The sequence below is a fragment of the Ooceraea biroi genome, chromosome 11 (genome assembly GCF_003672135.1).
Source record: "Ooceraea biroi isolate clonal line C1 chromosome 11, Obir_v5.4, whole genome shotgun sequence".
Lineage (NCBI taxonomy): Eukaryota > Metazoa > Arthropoda > Insecta > Hymenoptera > Formicidae > Ooceraea > Ooceraea biroi.
The window spans coordinates 737,265-756,588 of NC_039516.1; the positions used below are offsets into that span (position 1 = coordinate 737,265).

Consider the following 19,324-nt stretch of genomic DNA (forward strand, 5'->3'; position numbering starts at 1 on the left):
CTATTTACGTCTATTGGATACAAGTATGATCCTGTATCGATATTATTGTACGGTTTACGTAGTTTTAAAGGTTTTCTATCTGTTTCACAATGGTGCGATGTTGTTTTGGTAATAGTATTTTAACAAAAGGATGTGAACGGACATTTCACAGGTACGTATAGTAAAATTACATATAAAAGGGAATAAAAAGTAAGAAATGCAAGTTATGTTTACAGGATAAATAATTATGATTAACTATATTGTTTCGTTCAGTGTATTTAATAAATAAATAAAATTAAGTATTTTTTATTTTCTTTTTGTGAAGGTTTCTTTTATCAGATAAATTTATGTTAGAGCAGTGGCTCAAGCAAATACCAATGAAGCATTGGACACCAAATAAGGATAGCCTCCTATGTTCAGATCATTTTACAGAAAATTGTTTTAACAAATCTGCATTTCAAGTACGCTTAAAATCTGATAGTGTCCCAACACGTTTTGGAGATCCACAAACAGCTTGTATAATCTGCAAGTGGAAACGTTCACATGAATCGATGCACTCATTTTTCAAGTATGGTTTTGAAATATTGTTATATTTTATTTGTAAAACTTTCTATAATTCTAATTCTTATTTTATGTAGGTTTCCTTTAGATAAACCTGTACTTCTCAATAGATGGCTGGAAAATATGAATTTGTTAAATTGGACACCTACTCAGTTAACTACTACTTCTACTAAATAAATAAATTTTCATAAATTATACATAAAATATATAATGCAACTTATATATGAATAATTACTTTTTCTCAGGTCACTGTGATCCATCACCCTCTGAGGAATGCACGATTCGTGTTGCACAAGGCAATGAAATTACCTTATATCATTAAATCAATCAATATTTTTGTATTATATTTTTGCATTTGTATAGATACATTTGTTTGTAACTATGGCTATACTTAATTTAATTAAGGCCTGGTTGTACAAAAGGGTTTTAATATCTCTACATTACTTTTTTAATATTATAAAGATTATTGCTAGCCTTTTCAATTGTATTTCAAACGTTTCTTTTGGTAATACAATAAATCTTTATGATATTAATAAAGTAATGTGGTAATATGAAAAACCTTTTATACTATTTTTACAATATTATACTTTTTTAAAAATATATCATTTATTGCGATATTTCAATATGATTTTTGGAAAATAATATTGAATATTTACATTTTTACTAAAATTCAAACATGTTTTCACCTTTTAATATCCTGCATCCAGTTACACGGCAAATTGTCATTCATTATTCATTATATTACGTCATTAATATACATCAGTGAACCGACCATGATCTGTGTGCGTGCGTGCGTGCGTGCGTGTAAACCGACGCGCATGCGCGGACCTATACATAACAAGATGGCCACCCTTCTATTGGGAACGTCGCTATTCAGCAATCCATTTATATAGATCAGTGAGCCTGCGGCCCGTATCAGACTACGTATTGGAGATCGAGATTTAACCAATCAGAATAAAGCAATCTTTCAAAAGCAAGATTACTTTGTTCTGATTGGTCAAATCGCAATCTCCAATAATAGTCTGATACGGGCTTGAGATTGGAGATTGCGAATTGGAGATAATGGAGATGGAATTTAATCAATCAGAACAAAGCAATCTTAATACCTACATACTATCTATCTACATATATAAAACTTGTCTCATTGGTCGCTACCAAAAACATGGCGATGCGCAGAAGGGATTGGCGCAAGGCGAAATAAAAGACTGAGTGCCCCTACTATATTATGGCTGTGTTCCATAATTCGCTGACGATTAAAATGCGTAGCACACAGTTGTTACAATTTACAATGCATTATGAATAATAAAGCATAACATGATAGTATATTTTTTGTGTGTTAAAATAAGAACTGTAGATTTGACTAGGCTTGTGTTACAGATTTCAAAATTACGTTTACATAAATTGTTCATATGATGTAGACTTTTTTTTCATGTAAACTATGTAATCTATTGGATTTACTGAAAGGTGGTGACTTTTCAATCCAAAAAAATTAATATTTTAGCAGCAAATTTCAAAATTTATTTAATACTAAAAGCTCAATTGTACAAACTCTGACACAAAAGAAATAATAAACCAAATTTTCTTCTCATTATTTATTAATTTCTTGTTTACATTACCATAAATATATTAAAAATACTTTTTTACTTATACATTGCCAAAATACATTTTAAATTTTATATTACTTTTAGAAAACTATTACAAAAATATAAGCAATATATACTTATAACTTTATTTATTAAATAATCTTTTGAATGTAAACAAAATATTTCAAATTAATGAAAGTAACATAAAAACTTAAATAAACTAAACTATACCTAACTTAACTAAATATGTTTTCTAATATGTTACTTTGTTACTTTCCTTGCTTATTTTTATAAACATACAGATAATATAACTTTATAAGAATGAACAATTTATAATTAATGTAAATTACTGTACATTAATTATTTGAAGTTTAATTAAAATAAATTACATATAAATTGTTCATTCGTATTTAATAAAACAATTAAAGATTAATAAATTGTAACTCTCATTTAATCCTAAATATATATGACATTTCTTATTTAAATTGTTTTCATAAACTAAACAATTCTTTTTGTCCTTCAAAACTGAACGATAAATAATAATACATAAAGATAACTTAACTTGAATACATAAAACTGAAACTTTTATCCATAAATATTAAAAAAACCTGATACCTACTTTACGTATAAAATAACCCCTAAACTATAAAAATTATAGCCTTTTAAAATATTTGAAAATATAGTCCCTCATTTTTTGCACATCACAAAAGCTTAAACTAAAAATTCTCTAACACACGTACGCAACACGCGCGCCCCTTATATTTTCTAATCACTATACTTTAATTTTGACAAATCGTATAATAAATCTAGTCACATTGCTAATTAAGTAAGCATTAAGCACTTGTTCTTGTAAGGGTTTCTGCAAATACAAGAAAGATGGAACATAATATGACTTTCAGAGTAAGTGATGTGTACTGAAATTTTTTAAGAAGAGATCGAGGTTTAGTGCAAACTAGTGAAAATTTATGAAAAAAAGAGGTTGTTGACCTGCATGATGTTACGATTATGATGTTATTTTTCTAATCCACAGTTCCTGTTAATATAATATTGCGTTAGGTTCCATATAAATATTTCCATGTCATTTAGAGTTTTAAACCTTTAACTCCATCTTCTATTAACATCTTATACATTCTGATCTGACATTTGCATTTTTAACAATTTCCTCGCAATATTTATGTGTTTATTAGATATAGTAACTTGTAATAGTTTATTCCCTTGACCATTACGAGTATTAATCACAGCTACAAACTCGTCTGGTTTTACTGCTTTTAACTTGTTAATAATTTCACTATTACCTATTTTTGCGTCTTCAAATATTTCTTCAACAAGTTGCAACAAATTAGTAACACTCTGGTATTTGGTAAGATTGAGAGGTGTCTTACCTTCTTTATTCTTAATGTTATAGATCGCACCATACTTCAATAAAGATTTGACAATCTCTAAGTAACCATTGTTGGCTGCAATGTGAAGTGATGTACTACCGCTAGCAGCGGTTTTAGTATTAATAAGGTCATTTAATTTTACACGTCCATTATGACGACTCACATGTTGTAACAAAACTTCGACAATTTTTTTGTAACCTTTCGAGGTAGCAATGTGTAACGGTGTATTATTTTTATTAGTAACTTGGGTAACATCAGCTCCAGTTTGTAGTAAGATGTTAATAACATCTACTCGTTCACTGCTAACAGCGTAGTGTAATGCTGTTCTTCCATCAATGTCTTTATCATTGATATTAATTCCACCTTTTAATAGACATTGCACAGTTTCTACATCACCATTACTAGCAGCAATGTTAATATCTTTTTGCAGATGTTGGAAAACTTCCGATTCAATACCGCCCTCAAGTTTAAATATCACTTTAATGCTTTTTATCCTCTGCAAAATATTCGAAATACTAGGATGATTTAGTCCAAAAACAGATTTTAATTGATCAAAAGTTTCTTTGTAAGCTTTTAGTGCACCAATCCATTTGCCTTGAGCAAAAAGTATATTTGCTATATTAACTTGAGTCTCTAAGATATCAATATCATTTGGCCCCAAAACGCATTTTTGGATATTTAAAACCTTTTGGAAAGCTTTCAAGGCTTCATGATATTTCTTTTGATGGAATAGTACTCCGGCAATGTCATGTAATGTTTTCAAAGTTTCAAAATGAGTAATACCGAAAATCATCATATTCTTTTCGAAAAGCTCTTCATAAATTTCCAATGTCTCTGCGTATTTACCCTGGTTACACAGTATCATTGCTATATTATTTTGAGCACGCATAGCAATTGCCACAGCCTTTACATCTGACATCTTTTTTCTTTTTTCAAAAATTATCCTATTAATATTTAACGCTTCTTCATATTTCCCTTGTTCATACAATAGTAATGTCATGTGCAACTGAGTATCTAAAGTGTCTGAGTGATTTGGTCCTAATATTTCTTTTTGTTTCTGATAGACTTCTTGATAGATATTAGAAGCTTCCTCATTTTTTTCTTGTCCGTGCAGCATTAGAGCAATTGTACTTCTTGTATTTAGAGTGTCGATATTATTCAAACCCAGAACTTCTTTCTGTTTCTGGAAAATTTCCTCAAGCGTATTTAAAGCTTCTTGGTAATATCCTTGTGCATATAATGCATCAGCTATACACGTCTGAATATCTAAAGTACCAGGATTATCTGGTCCTAATATTTCTTTCCTCTTTTCAAATACACTTTTATAAATACTTAAGGCCTGTTGATATTTGCTCTGTTCCAAGAAAGCGAAAGCTATATCAAGCTGAGACGATACATCACCTTGTGATACCTGTTTCAATCGTTCGAGTTTTGAAAAGTTACTATGCGCTGCAGCAACTATTAGCGTTTTGTTTTCTTTGTTACGAGCACCCATGATAGCTTTTATTGTGTCAACGTCCTTTATTTTATTAAGATCATCAATAACTTTAGAGTTACCATTTTTAACGTTTTTAAATGATTTATTCACTAATTTAAATAAATAAATAATTTCTTTTTCTACAGTAAGATTCAATGGCGTTTTATCATTGTCAGAGACAGCATTGTATATTGCACCATTAGATAATAAAGCCTTTACAACTTTTAAGTGAGAGAACTTAGCAGCATAATGTAGAGGAGTAAACCCCTTGTTATTAACTGCATTGGAATTAGCTTTATTTTGTAATAGAAGACTGACAACTCTGTCACTGCCTTTCCATGCAGCAAAATGCAGTGGTGTTCCACCATCAGCATTTTTGGCATTAACAAATGCTCCCATTTTGATGCAACTCTCAACTTCTGAAAAATCATTATGTTTTATAGCCTGAAATAACGTTTCAGTTGATGTTAATAGGCTGATAACGTTTTTGTCACGAGCCGCTACTAATGGTTTTCTAGATGATTTGTCAATAACATTATAAGTTGCTCCATGTTTTAGTAAAACTTCAATCACATTTTTATGGCCAAACTTAGCAGCAATATGCATAGGACTTACGCCATTGATATCTTGAGCATTGACATCAGCACCTTGCGCTATTAAATACTCGATAACTGCTAAATGACCTTTTATTGTAGCATACTGTAGTAATGTCCCATTAAATATAGTCGGCTCGTTGACACTTAGTCCCTTACTAAGGAAAAACTCTACAATTTCCTCATGACCATCTCTAGCTGCAAGATGCACGGGCTTTAAGCCAGCGTCAGCTTTAGCATTAATATCAGACCCTTTGTCGACTAGATACTTCACCATTTCTAAGTTACTTCCCTGTGAAGCGATGTGCAATATTGTCCGATTATCGTAACCCTTACTATTCATATTTACTTTCTTGTACTGAAGGAATGCTTTAACCACTTCCAAACGATCATGTGCCACTGCTAATTCTAAAGCTGTTCTACCCTCATAATTCTTAATATTAACATTTGCATTATTATTTAGTAAAATTTTTACAACATCAGTGCGACCAAATGTTGCTGCTGCATGTAATGGTGTTGCTCCGCCGGCACCTTTAACAACAACATTAACATTAGCTCCATTTGCTATCAAAATCTCAACAACTTCTTTATAACCCTCGTGTGCTGCAAAATGTAATGGTGTTCCACCATCAATACACATGGCATCAATATCAGCACCGCTTGTTATCAAAGCCTTCACTATATCCTTATGTCCTCCTGCAGCAGCTGCATATAATGGTGTAATGTTACCAAGACCTTTTATGTTAACGCGAGTTGTGGTTTGTAGCAAAATATCTACAATATCTTTATAGCCAGCATGCGCTGCTACAAATAAAGGTTTACCTTCTGCGTCAACATTAGCTCCATTTGCTATAAGAACTTCAACGATTTCCTTGTTATTACATTTAATTGCAGAAAGCAATGGTGTAGAGTCGTTAATCTCGATGTTGATATTAGCACCGTTTGCTATCAAAATCTTAACGATTTCTTTATGACCTGCTTCCACAGCTATCAGTAATGGTGCACCTGTAATACTGTTTCTTACATCGACTTGGGCTTTATGTTTTATTAGGAGATCAACAACATTTTTATGTCCTTCTAGAACAGCTGCATGTAACGGTGTAAAATCATATTTAGCTTTAGCATTGACGTTAGCTTCATTTTGTATTAGCAAAACAGTAGCATCTATATGATTGTCTCGAGCAGCCATATGCAATGGTGTAATGTCGTTGTTGGTTCTAGCATTAACATCAGCTTTCTTTTTTATCAGAAGATCAATAACTTCTACGCTACCGTTTATGGCAGCTGCATGTAGGGGTGTAACACCATCAATATCTTGAGCGTTAACTTCGGCTTTATGTTTTATCAGGAGTTCGGTAATATCTTTATATCCTTTCATAGTAGCTTCATGTAGTGATGTTTCATCAATATTGGTTTTAGCATTAACTTCTGCTCCATTTCTTATTAAAAATTCAGCAACTTCCTTATGACCACTTGTTACTGCGTAATGTAATGGTGTAACGTTATTTTTATCTTTAGCGTGAATATTAACACCATGTTTGAGAAGAATAGTCACCGTTTCCAAGTGGCCATTCTGTACTGCCAAGTGTAGTGGAGTTATACCCCCAACAGTGTTAGCACTGGTGTTAGCTTTATTGTTCAGCAAAATCTTAACGATTTCCTCGTGTCCATCTTGTGCCGCAAAGTGTAAAGCTGTACTATTATAGGTTTTGTGAACGGCATTAACATTAGCTCCATGTTTCAATAGAATGCTAGCTATCTTCTCGTGACCGGTTTCTACTGCACAATGTACTGGTGTACAACCATTGATATCTTTTGCGTTAACATCAGCTCCCTTTAGAATTAAAGTGTCCACTATTTCCAGGTGGCCGTTGAATGCTGCTGCATGTATTGGTGTCCAATCTCTATCATTTTTTGCCTTAATATCTGCTTTATGTTCAAGTAAGAAATTGACTAACTCCAAGTGACCATTTTCTGCTGCTTCATGCAATGGGGTAAAACCACCCATAGCTTCATTGACATCAACATTTGCTTCTTTTGTTAGTAGAATCTTAGCAACGTCAACATGATTGTTTCTTATTGCATAGAATAAAGGTGAAAGACCGGCTACATCCTGGATAAAAGTATTAGCTTTATTTTTCAATAGAAAATCAACAGTATCCTTGTGACCATATTGAGCTGCAATGTGTAACGGTGTTTTGCCACCATGATCCAGATTATCAACATGTAAGCCTGCTTCTTGTATGAAGAAGTCCACAATCATTTTTCTTCCATGCATAGCAGCAACGTGCAGTGGGCTTTGGCCATTAGTATCCTTAACATTAAGGCTTAAATTTTGATCAAAGATGAATTTTATAACTTCAACACTAGGTCCCTTAGCAGCAAAATGCAATGTGGTCCACGAGTTAATATTTCTAGCATTAAGATCTGCTCCTTTCCTGAGGCAATCTTTTAAGCTTTCTAAATTTCCTTCTTGCAATGCAGCGAACATTCTTCTCTGATTAATAATGGTAAGTAAGTCTTGATCGTATTTCTCTCTCAATCTGGAAGGATCATCAATCACCAAGTTGTCAATTTTCCTGTTACTTTCCATTACATTTTCTTCAATAAGTTTTTCAGCATTTGAAACACCTGTTTTTGAAGGATTAGATAATAATATATTAACTAATACATTATCATGTGCTAAATGATTACGGAAACATTTTCCACTTAATGAAGGAGTATTATCATCTAAAACAAGTTGTTTATTTTCCAGATATTCCTTTGAGCTATGTAAAATTGACAGTATATCCAAAACAAGCATTTGTATTATTGCTTGCAATTTTTCATCGTTCTTATAGAAAGAAAATGTTTTAGTTAATTTGTCACTTAATAAATTGTTTAAAATATTTCTTAATTCAGGTAGTTTCGGTGCAAGATGGTTATTATATTTATCTTCTGCAACATCGTAAGTCTTCTCTTGTCCATATATAGGAATAAAAGAATCGTTTGTATTTAATTCCTCTCTTAATTTCTTAATCCATTCGATATCGTCTGTTGCAAGTACAACAATAAAAACAATTTCCCAAAGTAATCTGTTCACTTTATCCAAGGTGTCATCTTGAATTCTTAACCCAACACTACGAGAAATTTTCATTGATAACATAGCAATTTTTTTAACATTATGAGGTTTTAGTTTTAGAGCCATATTCTCTAATAATTGATTAGCATGGAGTTTTATTCTTTCAATAGTGTTATGGTCCATCATTTTTGCATTCAAGCAAATATTTAATAATGCAACGCCTGTAATGTAGGTAGTAACATTTTCTGATTGGATATCAGAATTGATTATACCATTAAGTTTGTCGAACAAGTGCTGTTCATAATTTGTCTTCTGCGTTATATTATCGCTCAATTCTTTAAAGAGATTTTCAAGCTTCTCGTTTTCCATCATATAAAAATGCTCCGAGATTAATTGATCAAATTCAACAGTAGGAAGCACTTCAACAACCTCTTTTATTTCATTCAAATTGTCACAATTAATTACCTTGTTTAGAAGTATTCTGATCATTTTTATTTTTTTTTCATAAAAAATATCAGTAATAACATCATCAACTTTTTTAATATCATTTTGAATACTAATAAAAATATTAACATTTTTACTTCCCAGAATCTCTGTTCTCTTGAAGAGTGAATAAGCATGTGATAATAAATTGTGTAAATCTGTAACTATTTTTCTTGTATATTTTGGTAAGGATAGCAGCAAAAGCTCACTTGTAGTATTAGATAACTTAGGGGACTCTAAGGTGTTTTTTAAATGCTCACCAATAACTTGTAAAACCCTTGTAATAATTAACTGGTCTTCCCTGTCTCTACAATCAGCTGACAATGCTAATTTTATATAATCACTTATTTTCTTTAAAGACTGAATATCCCTAATTTGTTGATAATCATTATACAATTCTTCAAATTGAGGGTAACTGCTAATAATCTCTGCAATAACTTTTTCACGTTTTAACTTTGGGAAATCAGTAGCTTTATCAATATCTGCACCTTCCACAATATATTTTTCGTTTTCGATTTTCTTTGCAAAATTTTCTAAATGATTTAATATTTTACTTTTAGTCAATACAGAACGGTAAAATAGATTAACATCTTGTCGTTTTATGTAAGAAGAGATAAAACTGACTAAACAGAACTCTATTTCTTCCCAAGGTAATCTATGATAAGTTGATGTTAACTGCTGTTTTAATATATGAATATTTTGTGCAATAAACTTTGCTACAACTAAAAACCTTTCATCTACTTCGGTGTTTAAGTAATCTCTCTTCAGTACGCTAATGTTTTCAAGTATTAATCTAATCCGTTCTCTGATATTACTAAGATTACCGCTGAAGCTTTGGTCGCATCCTGAAGTATTTGAGAAGAAACGGAGGTCTATTAACTTATTTTCAACAAATATTTCCATTTTGTCCGACAAGGATACATTCTTTAACTTTAATTCTTCATAAGCTTTTGAAAGAGCTTCATCCAACTCTCCCAAGTGAACAGCAAAATAATTACCCGGCCAGTTGCGGATGAGTTTATCAAGAAGCTCAATGTTACTTGAACGTATAGCATAATAAAACGCATTGTGACGTTCTTCATCTCTATCATCTGGTAATATAGTAGTTTTTGTGGTATCAATAGATAAATTACTTAAGATTCTATTAGCACTGCCAAATAACCACTCTAAAACTTTTACCTTGTTATGCTTACAGGCTAAGATGACTAAATTAGTATTTTTAATAGGATTACTAGCGCGAGCATAATAATCTCTCAAAGTTATTTCATCTTCAGCATCTTTTGTGTAATCAATTAAATTGCTTAATTGTTTTAATTCATTAATAGTACCCTCTGATACTGCATTTTTCAGTCTAGTTAAAATTAGGAAATAAAGCTCTTCGGCTTTTGCTTTTCCATGGTAGAGCCTTTTGTATTCTTTTACAAACTCTTCTTTTGATGTGTATAGACGTGATAAAAACTGTGAGTTTTCTCGATAAGAACTAGTCTGTTGTTGAGATACATGCCCAAACCTCTCCATGTTCTCCTCAGTATGTTTATGTTCGTCGAGCCTATCTTGGTGTTGACGCGAGTTACCTTCCTTTTCATCCTTACTTCTTTTATCACTATGTTTCTTCAGAGATGAACTTGATTCCTGGCTACCAATTGCTTGTTGTGGTCTAATATCCATCAAATCAGCTGTGTCTCCATCCTCTTCTTCCGAAACGCTGAAAATATCAGAGAATATAATGTATCTTCTATTAAAGTAATTTCATCAATCATAAAAAAGTAATATTATTAATTTATAGAAGAAATAAACATAGAAAATATAAATCTTATAAATATTCTCATTGCAAATTGCTTATTATTCAACTTGTCTTTCTATTAATTTATAGAAATACATTTAACTCTCATAGTTTATATTCTTATACTAGCATTCCGATAATCAGTTCTGGCAGTGAATATCAGAACGCAGCCTATAACAGCCTATAAAGTTATAACAATCAAAATAGATACGGCTATTAATGAGTAGGTATGCATGCTGTTGATGATTATAGCTTCAGAATGATCATGGAACATCTCATATGCCCAGTCTACACTGCAGAATGATCCTACTTGTGACTCATCTGATTACTATATTTTATACCTGTTTCTTTAAGCTGTTTCACTGTTAACGCGACTTCAAAATTTTTGATTTCATATGATTGAAAACCAACGTCAACATATTGACCGTCCTCGGATGAGCCACCAGTAGGATCATCCTCCAGTATAATCCAGATATTAAATACAAACGTAAAAATATTTATGCAGGTATACTGCAAATACATATGTTGTTCTATACGTACAGTATCTTAAATACCCAAATATTCTGGACAACATTACTCATCATTTTGCTTCTGCCATATTATATTTTTATTTACTATAAATGATAAGAAGCATGCCTTTTAGTGATTAATGGTAAATTCTCAAAATATACTCTCTCTCTCTCTCTCTCTGCTATTTTTAATTTGTATATATAAGGCAACTACATTACCGAGATAAAACTTTGAGTGAAAATAAATAATGAATTGCACAACCATATCCTAAATCTAAATCATTCTTTAACCCTTAGAGGGCCAGACTGGCTCATATAGGAGCCAGGTACGAACTTGGGAACTTTACGGAACCTATAGGTTGCATATATGCATAAATTGTACGTTAAAAAATTTCAAATTTCAATGGAAAAATCTGGGCCCTTTAAGAGTTAAATATTATTAATTACTTAATAATTTTAATTGTACTGTAAACATGAACATTTTATTTCTTATAGCTTACCAATATTTTAATTTAATAAATTACAATACTTCAAATATATTTATACACATCATGTACAATACCTGTAATCACCCATATCTTTGGACGGTCTCTTCTTACTTTCTTGGTCCTCGCTTTGGTTGTACATGTTCAACTTTCTCTTGTTTTGCTTGCAATCGTTGTCCTTCCTTTAATGGAACATGAGTGTTTTTTACTTGAAAAGTATGATTGTATACTATATAACAGTGCACAACGTTCAAACGCGCTTGTAACGATGTTAACGCGGTAAACGAGCGGGAATTTCATCGCTTTCGATGAAATTAACGCCCGTATTCAGAACGCAAGGATAGCAGCGCTTTGTTCGATAAAATCTATAATTACGCGTTTACGTGTTTATACATCAACATTTCTACTTGGAAACACTCTTCGTAGAGCGCTATCACAATGTTTCAAGCATAACGTGATATACGTGAAGAAAAACATTATAATTGTCGTAACAAGTATCAATAATTAAAAAATGAAATACGTACGTGCAATTGACGAAGTACGGAATACAGGAAATACTGCTAAAGTATCACAATGGCGACCACGAAGTTTTCGTGATGGTCCGTTTGAAATATTCGATAATAATGAGTTTGAAATTGGTAGACACTTTCAAGCAGTGGGAATAGTGATAGATTGCTTGCGGAAAATTATTTTCTCAGGCAGGAGACGAGAACGATGTTATTTACGTAATGCACAACGCAATTCTAACTCGAGCAGCAATGCCAGATCTGAATTCCGACTTGGGATTCCCGACAGCCTCGACAAGTCGACAGCGTACGGTGGCGTGTGGAGGGGATAATCTCGCGAGGTACACACGCTACGCATCGTGTCCATGTGCGCACATGGACATGAACGTAGTTGTGTAAATCACGTGACCATCCCCTCCACAACCTACCGTCGAAGTTCGAATCTGGCATCACTGGGCTGATACAACGTCGTCGCTGCGTTTTGTTTTGTATGTTTCGCGCCTTCTCCTTCTCGTAGTTAAAATGGCTCTCGATCCCTACTACGTTCAATATGCTAGAAATCGATCTGAGATCTCGATCCGAGAAATGTCTGGCCAATCAACTTGCAGCTTTTCTCTCAGAAGCTCTCTAAAATATACATCATTGACCTCCGGCACACCAGCGCAACGCGACACGCGATGCGCGATATGCGACGTGCGATATCCAATGAGCGTACAGTGTTTATGGAAAAGCTGTACGCTCATTGGATATCGCACGTCGCGTATCGCGCATCGCGAACCGCGTCGCTCTGGTCTGCCGAAGGCTATTGGCGGTATGTCGTTTGGATAAATTTTCACGATTTTATAATGTGGGTGAATGATCAAACAAGTTTTAAGAAGTAATATGCGTGGTCGAATTTTGGTGAAACTGTAATTAAAAAGATAGAGATAGAGATTCCCAAATGGTACTTCTGCAGGGTAGTAAACCTGCAAGTCAGTTTTCCAATATATGGTGATTTTCAGTTAGTTGCTGTAAGAGCTGCCACAACCTTCTGGGGGAGTGCAAAGGGATTTAAGTGTCTTGTGCTCTCATTCGTTCATTCATTCGAAAGTAACTAATTCCTATGCCATACAGCCAATGATAAGCGAGATAGAATGTGCCTATGTCGAAGCATATCTTCAAGTGCATCCGTAGGATGAGCTAAAATGGTGACGAATATGCACATTTATTTAACCGCAATCCTAATTTTGCAATAATAATATTATTCTAGGAATAGAGGAAGGTATCGTACTTTTTACGAGAACGAGCGTCAAAATTACTACAATCACAAAAATCGCAGTATTGTTCTAGCATTGTTTCACACGCGTTTCCAGTTTCGTTGATTAGACCTCTTTAAACTAACATAAGCAAGTGAGGAAGCCGCGAGAAGAAAGTGACGTTATTTATTCTTCGATTTAACGAATCCAGTGCGCGTAGTCGGATAAAAAAGAGATTTGCTGTGATGATTTCATTAATCTGGCCGAAATCCCGGCGATAATGATTACGACAACGTATTAGCGTGACATCGTCGATAAGTGACGTCGTGACGTACGTACGATTTTGAAGGTTACGAACTGACAAATCGTTTCGGGAGGTAGAGAGAGCCGTGAACGGCCTGTTCTGCGTGCTCGAGTTTTACAACATCACCAGAAGGAATTGGCATGGCTTCCGGAATATTGCAGGTAATTTTGGAGAGTTCATGAATCGCTCGGACATTTCGGTGATGAGACAATAGGATTCATATCCGGAGGAATAAGAGGTGCTAACAGACTCATAGAATGTTCAATGATCCTTTTTAGAAAGCCATAGACCTTGTAACGAAGGCTACGGAGGAAGACCGTAATAAGAATTATGAGGAAGCGCTTAGACTGTACGAGCATGCTGTTGAATACTTTTTACATTCAATCAAATGTACGTTGGATAACGAGTACTTATTAATATTTGATGTACATTATAAATAACTCTAATGAGTTATTTCATAATTCACTACACAAAACTTTATATTAAATCAATTTATTATAAAAAAGCTTTATTAGTCAGTTTTCGATGACGAATTTCAGATGAGACTCATGGAGACAGAGCGAAGGAAAGTATAAGAGCAAAATGCATGCAGTACTTGGAGAGAGCGGAAAAATTGAAGGCTTACTTAAAAAAGAGCAAAAAGAAGCCAGTTAAAGCTGGAGAGGACAATTCCAAGAGCGAGGATAAGAAGAGCGACAGCGGTGATAGCGATACCGACAGCGATCCTGAAAAGAAGAAGCTGCAGAGTAAATTGGAAGGCGCTATAATCATCGAAAAGCCAGACGTTAAGTGGAGCGACGTAGCTGGTCTCGATGGAGCCAAAGAAGCTTTGAAGGAAGCTGTTATTCTACCGATTCGTTTCCCTCATCTTTTCACTGGGAAACGCATCCCTTGGAAGGGTATTTTATTATTTGGGGTAAGTACAGAGTTTTTCAGAGATGAATTTAAGATCTATCTAGCTTTTTCGATTTAAAGCTATTGTATCATTGACATTTTGACGTCTATCTTGCTGCTTAGCCACCAGGTACTGGTAAATCGTACTTGGCAAAAGCAGTGGCAACGGAAGCCAACAATTCTACCTTCTTCTCCGTATCATCGTCGGACCTAGTGAGCAAGTGGTTGGGAGAGTCGGAGAAGCTGGTGAAAAATCTGTTCGAATTAGCGCGACAGCATAAACCTAGCATTATATTTATCGATGAGATAGACTCGCTCTGCTCGTCGCGTTCCGACAACGAGTCGGAATCTGCAAGGAGGATAAAAACAGAGTTTCTAGTTCAGATGCAAGGTACGTTCGAAGAACCTTCGAAGCCTTCGCTCACGAAATGAATCTGTGAATTGAACAAACCTGTAAAGTTGCAAGATGATCATTAATATTTTTTTCGGTGCACGGTGCAGGTGTAGGATCTGATAACGACGGTATACTCGTTTTGGGCGCCACCAACATACCCTGGGTCCTGGATTCCGCGATCAGGCGAAGATTCGAGAAGAGAATTTACATTCCGTTGCCCGAGGAACAGGCGCGTGCCGTTATGTTTAAGCTTCACCTGGGCAACACGTCGCATTGTCTAACGGAAGAGGATTTTAAGAAATTAGCGGCATCGACCGAGGGTTACTCGGGAGCGGACATCAGCATCATCGTACGGGACTCTCTGATGCAGCCAGTCCGCCAGGTACAAACGGCCACGCACTTCAAGCGCGTCAGAGGGCCGTCACCGAAGGATCCTACCGTTATCGTCGACGATTTACTTACTCCGTGCTCGCCCGGCGATCCAGCGGCCATTGAGATGAGCTGGATGGAAGTGGATGGCGATAAATTATACGAACCACCAGTCACGATGGTGAGTTTTTCTCTACTTTTCTATATATAGAATTTACGTTTATACAAAAACGAGCAGCCTGTTAATTTTTAATGTACAACACGTTATTGTTGTCATTTTAGAAAGATATGTTGAAATCGTTAGCAACAACCCGTCCTACAGTAAACGAAGAAGACATGGCGAAATTAGAGAAATTTAAGGAAGATTTTGGTCAAGAAGGTTGAGACCGTTGAGTTCTTTCTCTCTCACTCTCTCTCTTTCTCTTTCTCTCGCGCGCAATTAAGTAAATGGAATTTTAATTGAAACAAATATTTTTAGTCAATACACGCTTGCCTTATGCCTCTTATGAGTATGAACACTCCACGTGTCTGTATAAATATAAAACTCGGAAACGGGTTTACTTTCTTCTATCCCCTCATTTGGTTCTCCTCTTTTCTTTTAAACGCAACACATTAAAACGGACACGCCGTAAACTTATCGCTTGTACCATTTTGCGGAAATAGTGCATAAATTACGAAATAAACACTATACACACACACACACACACACACATACATATATATATATTTTTTGAGATACAAAGTTCTTAGAGACTTATATACGACACGGTTCAAGACGAAAAGTAGATTATTTTTTATTATAACGTAATGCAAAGTAGGGAGAACGTTTGCGACACGCGTCTACGAGATACTCCGATAAAGTGTGGTAAAGTCTGTATTTAATGCATCATTATTATATAATCGGTATGTATATCTAACAAATTAATTGTAAATCATGTAGATTTTATAGTTATTTCCTAATCATTCGCGAGAGTGTATGGTTGTGACCGCTCCTGTGCGTTGTCACGTTGCCATATTCTGGCACGACAGCGAATGGAGACGATCGCGTACAGCTGAGGAGACATCACGCCAATCTGGCCAATTTATGATAAATTTGCTAACTGAGATCAGTGAATTAACACGTGTTATATGTAATATATTTACATGTGCATTATATCGATATCCAGAGTGCTGTTTTCATGTAAATTGTTTTTATTGTTACTAAATAAATAACAAGCTGTATATATACACACATATACACGTATATATGACATACAAACAATTTACAATTTCGGTATCTAAAAATAGTCGCGTAGATAATAATAAGAAGAAGAAGAACAGCTTCTCAGGGAGGACAGTGTCTGAGAAATTCCGAATCCATGTAAACGACCGTGATGGTGATGTCGTCGCGGAATATCCGTACCACTTCGCCCGGCAGGGTCAGCAGCTGCGACAGCTTGGCGTGGTCTATCCCGTATTCCGTGCCGCCCAAGGCGTTTCTCAGTAGGTGCGTCGCCGCGTTACCGTCCAGGGGTTTCTTTTTCAAGCCCTCCTTCCGTTGCAGCAGCATCTCGTTTATGTCCGACAGTTTCATGTTTTTACGGGGCAATCTCAGTGGGCTCAGCGTCACCTTGCCGCTCATGTGCTCACCGACCAAACGCACGGCTTGCAACGGTGAAATCAGATCCCACAATCCGTCGCTGGCTATTATGAGGAACTTGTCCCTGGGCGTCAGTCTGTGATACTTGACTTCCGGATTGGCCGTCAAGTACGGCGGCGTATGATAATTCGGAGGGATCGCCGTTTCCCCGAGAAACGGCACGACGACCTTTTTCATGGTGTCCTTGCTCCACTTGTAGCGAAAATCGCCTAGCGATCGGAACGGCGCTAATTGCCCGAGCAGTCTTTCCAGTTTGATCACGGTCGATTTCTCGTTCGACGGATGCTCCGACAAGATTCTTCCCACTTCCGTGCGATTGTCAGCGTTATGCTCCACCGTCATCATTTTGGCCGACCATCCATCAGTTTCTAAGTGACATAAAGACTTGTTAATTCTACGTCACTTCTCCCAAGTATATATCATTCTTGACACTAGATAGATAAGATTATTACGTAAAAGCGAACCTGAAAGCACTCCCAAGACGGCTCTGCAATCGCCAACACCAGCGACATGGAGGTGAGGGCCGTCGATGTGCGCCACAGCCGCCACCGCACCCGACATTGCGACAGCGAGAGTTCTCGCAGCGTCTTTTCTATTTAGCTGTAATAGAGCTTCGCTCGAGAGGTCGTTGTCCAGTCTGAGAAACGCGTTTTCCAAAGCCTTTTCCATTTGAAACTCTTTCCTGGCGTCCGATTGTACCAAGTCTTTTACAAAATTCAAGAAGCTAGTCTGGTAAAGATCTCTAATCTCGGCCAGGAAATCTACTTTGTCATTGAAGGTCTGAAGCAATTCTAAGTTTTTGTCAGAACCGATCGAATTCAAGTATTGTTGCAGTAATTTGGGTGGTAACAAGCATGCCGATATATAATGAAACAGTCGTTTTGATACCACTTGTGCACAGGCACCGCCGCCATGACCATCGAATACTCCCAATAATACACCTACAAATAAGAGAGCGCAAACTAGTCACGATTACGATGCATTTGTAGAGACGCAAAACCCTGTTATCCAGGAATCTGCAAGCGTCAGAGTGCCTGGCACAAAAATTACTGTATCACGATTATCCAAACTTGTGAATTTGCACCATCTCTCGCTTAAGAGGAGGCTGGAGTCGTCTGTATTACCGACAAACTTGAGGAATCAAAAGGATTCTTCATTCTGCGCAATCAACGAAAAGATCTGTTAAAAAAAATCACTCATTCCGTTGGTGATACAGACGACTCCAGCTTCCTCCCTTAACTGGCCAATAACAGATGATTTTAATTTACTGATTTAAGAAAGAATTCAGTCTAATTGAAGTTGCTTGTTGTACCTTTGGTCAGCAAGCATTGCGCCTCGGATCGAGTGTCCTCTATGGGATTATTAGACGCCAATTGATTAGAGTCGTAATACTTTACGGAACCCGCGCCAGAGAATTCTTTGGTATACTCGTTAGCTTGCAAAACGTTCGTGACCTGCAACGGAATACATGGGATACATACGAGAGAAAGAGTCAACTGGACGAACGATTCTGGCGTACCTCTTGCGGCGTGAGACGCGGCAATGCCGTGTACAATCGCTGGAAGCTCTTGTTGCCACACGGCTCGCTCGTTCTAGCATGCACATGCCGAAAACCTTTAACAAAGTCGCAGCTAATTTTTTGCAAAACCATCCTATCGCCGAATGCTCGTCGCCCGTTTCGGCAACGCACTCTTGCTAATATTCTTTCTCCCCTCGGCTTTTCCAACACATTTTTAAATCTCTCGTACAGGTTAAGAAAATTGAAATAAATAAGTAGATCTCTTTTAATACGTAACGATTTATGATATAAATTTGCTTTTCTTTCGCGAATTAATTTAGGCGTCTAAAAATCGTACTTTGTTCAATAATAGCAGTTGAAATACAATATTTATTATTACTCTCACGTGAACACTCGTAACCTGCATAAACGTATCCACCGCCGTCACAACTTCTATACACACACACTTCTAACTTGTTACGTAAGTTAGAGCGCATGCGCTAAATAAATAGTCAAGAAACCAAACGACGCCATATTTATGCAAGTTCTTATTAAATTAATAATATTGTAGGAAATTGCAAAATAGCGA

At 35.6% G+C, this 19,324-nt stretch overlaps 4 protein-coding genes across 8 annotated transcripts; 2 read left to right on the forward strand and 2 right to left on the reverse strand.

Annotated features, from left to right (window-relative positions):
* The first annotated feature begins 12 nt into the window (after positions 1–12).
* On the forward strand, positions 13–1,077 carry LOC105274682 (THAP domain-containing protein 4). The gene is made up of 4 exons (XM_026973566.1): positions 13–151; positions 305–547; positions 618–692; positions 786–1,077. The coding sequence occupies exons 1-4, from the start codon at positions 90–92 to the stop codon at positions 793–795; spliced, it is 390 nt and encodes a 129-aa protein (XP_026829367.1). The 5' UTR covers positions 13–89; the 3' UTR covers positions 796–1,077.
* Positions 1,078–2,488: 1,411 nt separating this feature from the next.
* Positions 2,489–12,773, reverse strand: LOC105274639. The gene is made up of 3 exons (XM_011330928.3): positions 12,421–12,773; positions 11,974–12,078; positions 2,489–10,824 (listed from the first exon to the last, which is right to left on the reverse strand). Exons 2-3 carry the CDS (start codon positions 12,036–12,038, stop codon positions 3,246–3,248), a joined length of 7,644 nt encoding a protein of 2,547 aa, XP_011329230.2. The 5' UTR covers positions 12,039–12,078; positions 12,421–12,773; the 3' UTR covers positions 2,489–3,245.
* A 773-nt stretch (positions 12,774–13,546) lies between these two features.
* LOC105274636 (vacuolar protein sorting-associated protein 4B) lies at positions 13,547–16,819 on the forward strand. Of its 2 annotated transcripts, none has more exons than XM_020030163.2 (6): positions 13,547–14,102; positions 14,198–14,331; positions 14,481–14,857; positions 14,959–15,226; positions 15,337–15,779; positions 15,881–16,819. In XM_020030163.2, the coding sequence occupies exons 3-6, from the start codon at positions 14,528–14,530 to the stop codon at positions 15,980–15,982; spliced, it is 1,143 nt and encodes a 380-aa protein (XP_019885722.1). In that variant the 5' UTR covers positions 13,547–14,102; positions 14,198–14,331; positions 14,481–14,527; the 3' UTR covers positions 15,983–16,819. The 2 variants fall into 2 exon arrangements, with proteins under 2 accessions (XP_019885722.1, XP_011329225.1); XM_011330923.3 differs by having other exon boundaries at positions 13,548–14,102; positions 14,220–14,331.
* LOC105274637 (pyruvate dehydrogenase [acetyl-transferring]-phosphatase 1, mitochondrial) lies at positions 16,728–19,309 on the reverse strand. 4 transcript variants are annotated; one of them, XM_020030161.2, is made up of 5 exons: positions 19,094–19,309; positions 18,757–18,851; positions 18,550–18,691; positions 17,702–18,178; positions 16,728–17,605 (listed from the first exon to the last, which is right to left on the reverse strand). In XM_020030161.2, the coding sequence occupies exons 1-5, from the start codon at positions 19,230–19,232 to the stop codon at positions 16,923–16,925; spliced, it is 1,536 nt and encodes a 511-aa protein (XP_019885720.1). In that variant the 5' UTR covers positions 19,233–19,309; the 3' UTR covers positions 16,728–16,922. The 4 variants fall into 4 exon arrangements, with proteins under 4 accessions (XP_019885720.1, XP_011329227.1, XP_019885721.1 ...); XM_011330925.3 differs by having other exon boundaries at positions 19,142–19,307; XM_020030162.2 differs by having other exon boundaries at positions 19,136–19,307.
* Positions 19,310–19,324: the final 15 nt, after the last annotated feature.

What these genes read in the sequence shown, in the direction of transcription:
- LOC105274682 (XM_026973566.1), top strand. Translation starts at nt 90, where the DNA reads ATGGTGCGATGTTGTTTTGGTAATAGTATTTTAACAAAAGGATGTGAA. An exon ending in TGTGAACGGACATTTCACAG is followed by an intron (nt 152 to 304) that starts GTACGTATAGTA and finishes CTTTTTGTGAAG; the next exon opens with GTTTCTTTTATCAGATAAAT. An exon ending in TCGATGCACTCATTTTTCAA is followed by an intron (nt 548 to 617) that starts GTATGGTTTTGA and finishes TATTTTATGTAG; the next exon opens with GTTTCCTTTAGATAAACCTG.
- LOC105274639 (XM_011330928.3), bottom strand. Translation starts at nt 12,038, where the DNA reads ATGTACAACCAAAGCGAGGACCAAGAAAGTAAGAAGAGACCGTCCAAA. An exon ending in AAAGATATGGGTGATTACAG is followed by an intron (nt 10,825 to 11,973) that starts GTATTGTACATG and finishes TGATATTTTCAG; the next exon opens with CGTTTCGGAAGAAGAGGATG.
- LOC105274636 (XM_011330923.3), top strand. Translation starts at nt 14,082, where the DNA reads ATGGCTTCCGGAATATTGCAG. An exon ending in AGGGTATTTTATTATTTGGG is followed by an intron (nt 14,858 to 14,958) that starts GTAAGTACAGAG and finishes CTTGCTGCTTAG; the next exon opens with CCACCAGGTACTGGTAAATC. An exon ending in ACGAACCACCAGTCACGATG is followed by an intron (nt 15,780 to 15,880) that starts GTGAGTTTTTCT and finishes TTGTCATTTTAG; the next exon opens with AAAGATATGTTGAAATCGTT.
- LOC105274637 (XM_020030161.2), bottom strand. Translation starts at nt 19,232, where the DNA reads ATGCGCTCTAACTTACGTAACAAGTTAGAAGTGTGTGTGTATAGAAGT. An exon ending in AACTGCTATTATTGAACAAA is followed by an intron (nt 18,852 to 19,093) that starts GTACGATTTTTA and finishes ACTTTGTTAAAG; the next exon opens with GTTTTCGGCATGTGCATGCT. An exon ending in GCAATGCTTGCTGACCAAAG is followed by an intron (nt 18,179 to 18,549) that starts GTACAACAAGCA and finishes TCTTATTTGTAG; the next exon opens with GTGTATTATTGGGAGTATTC.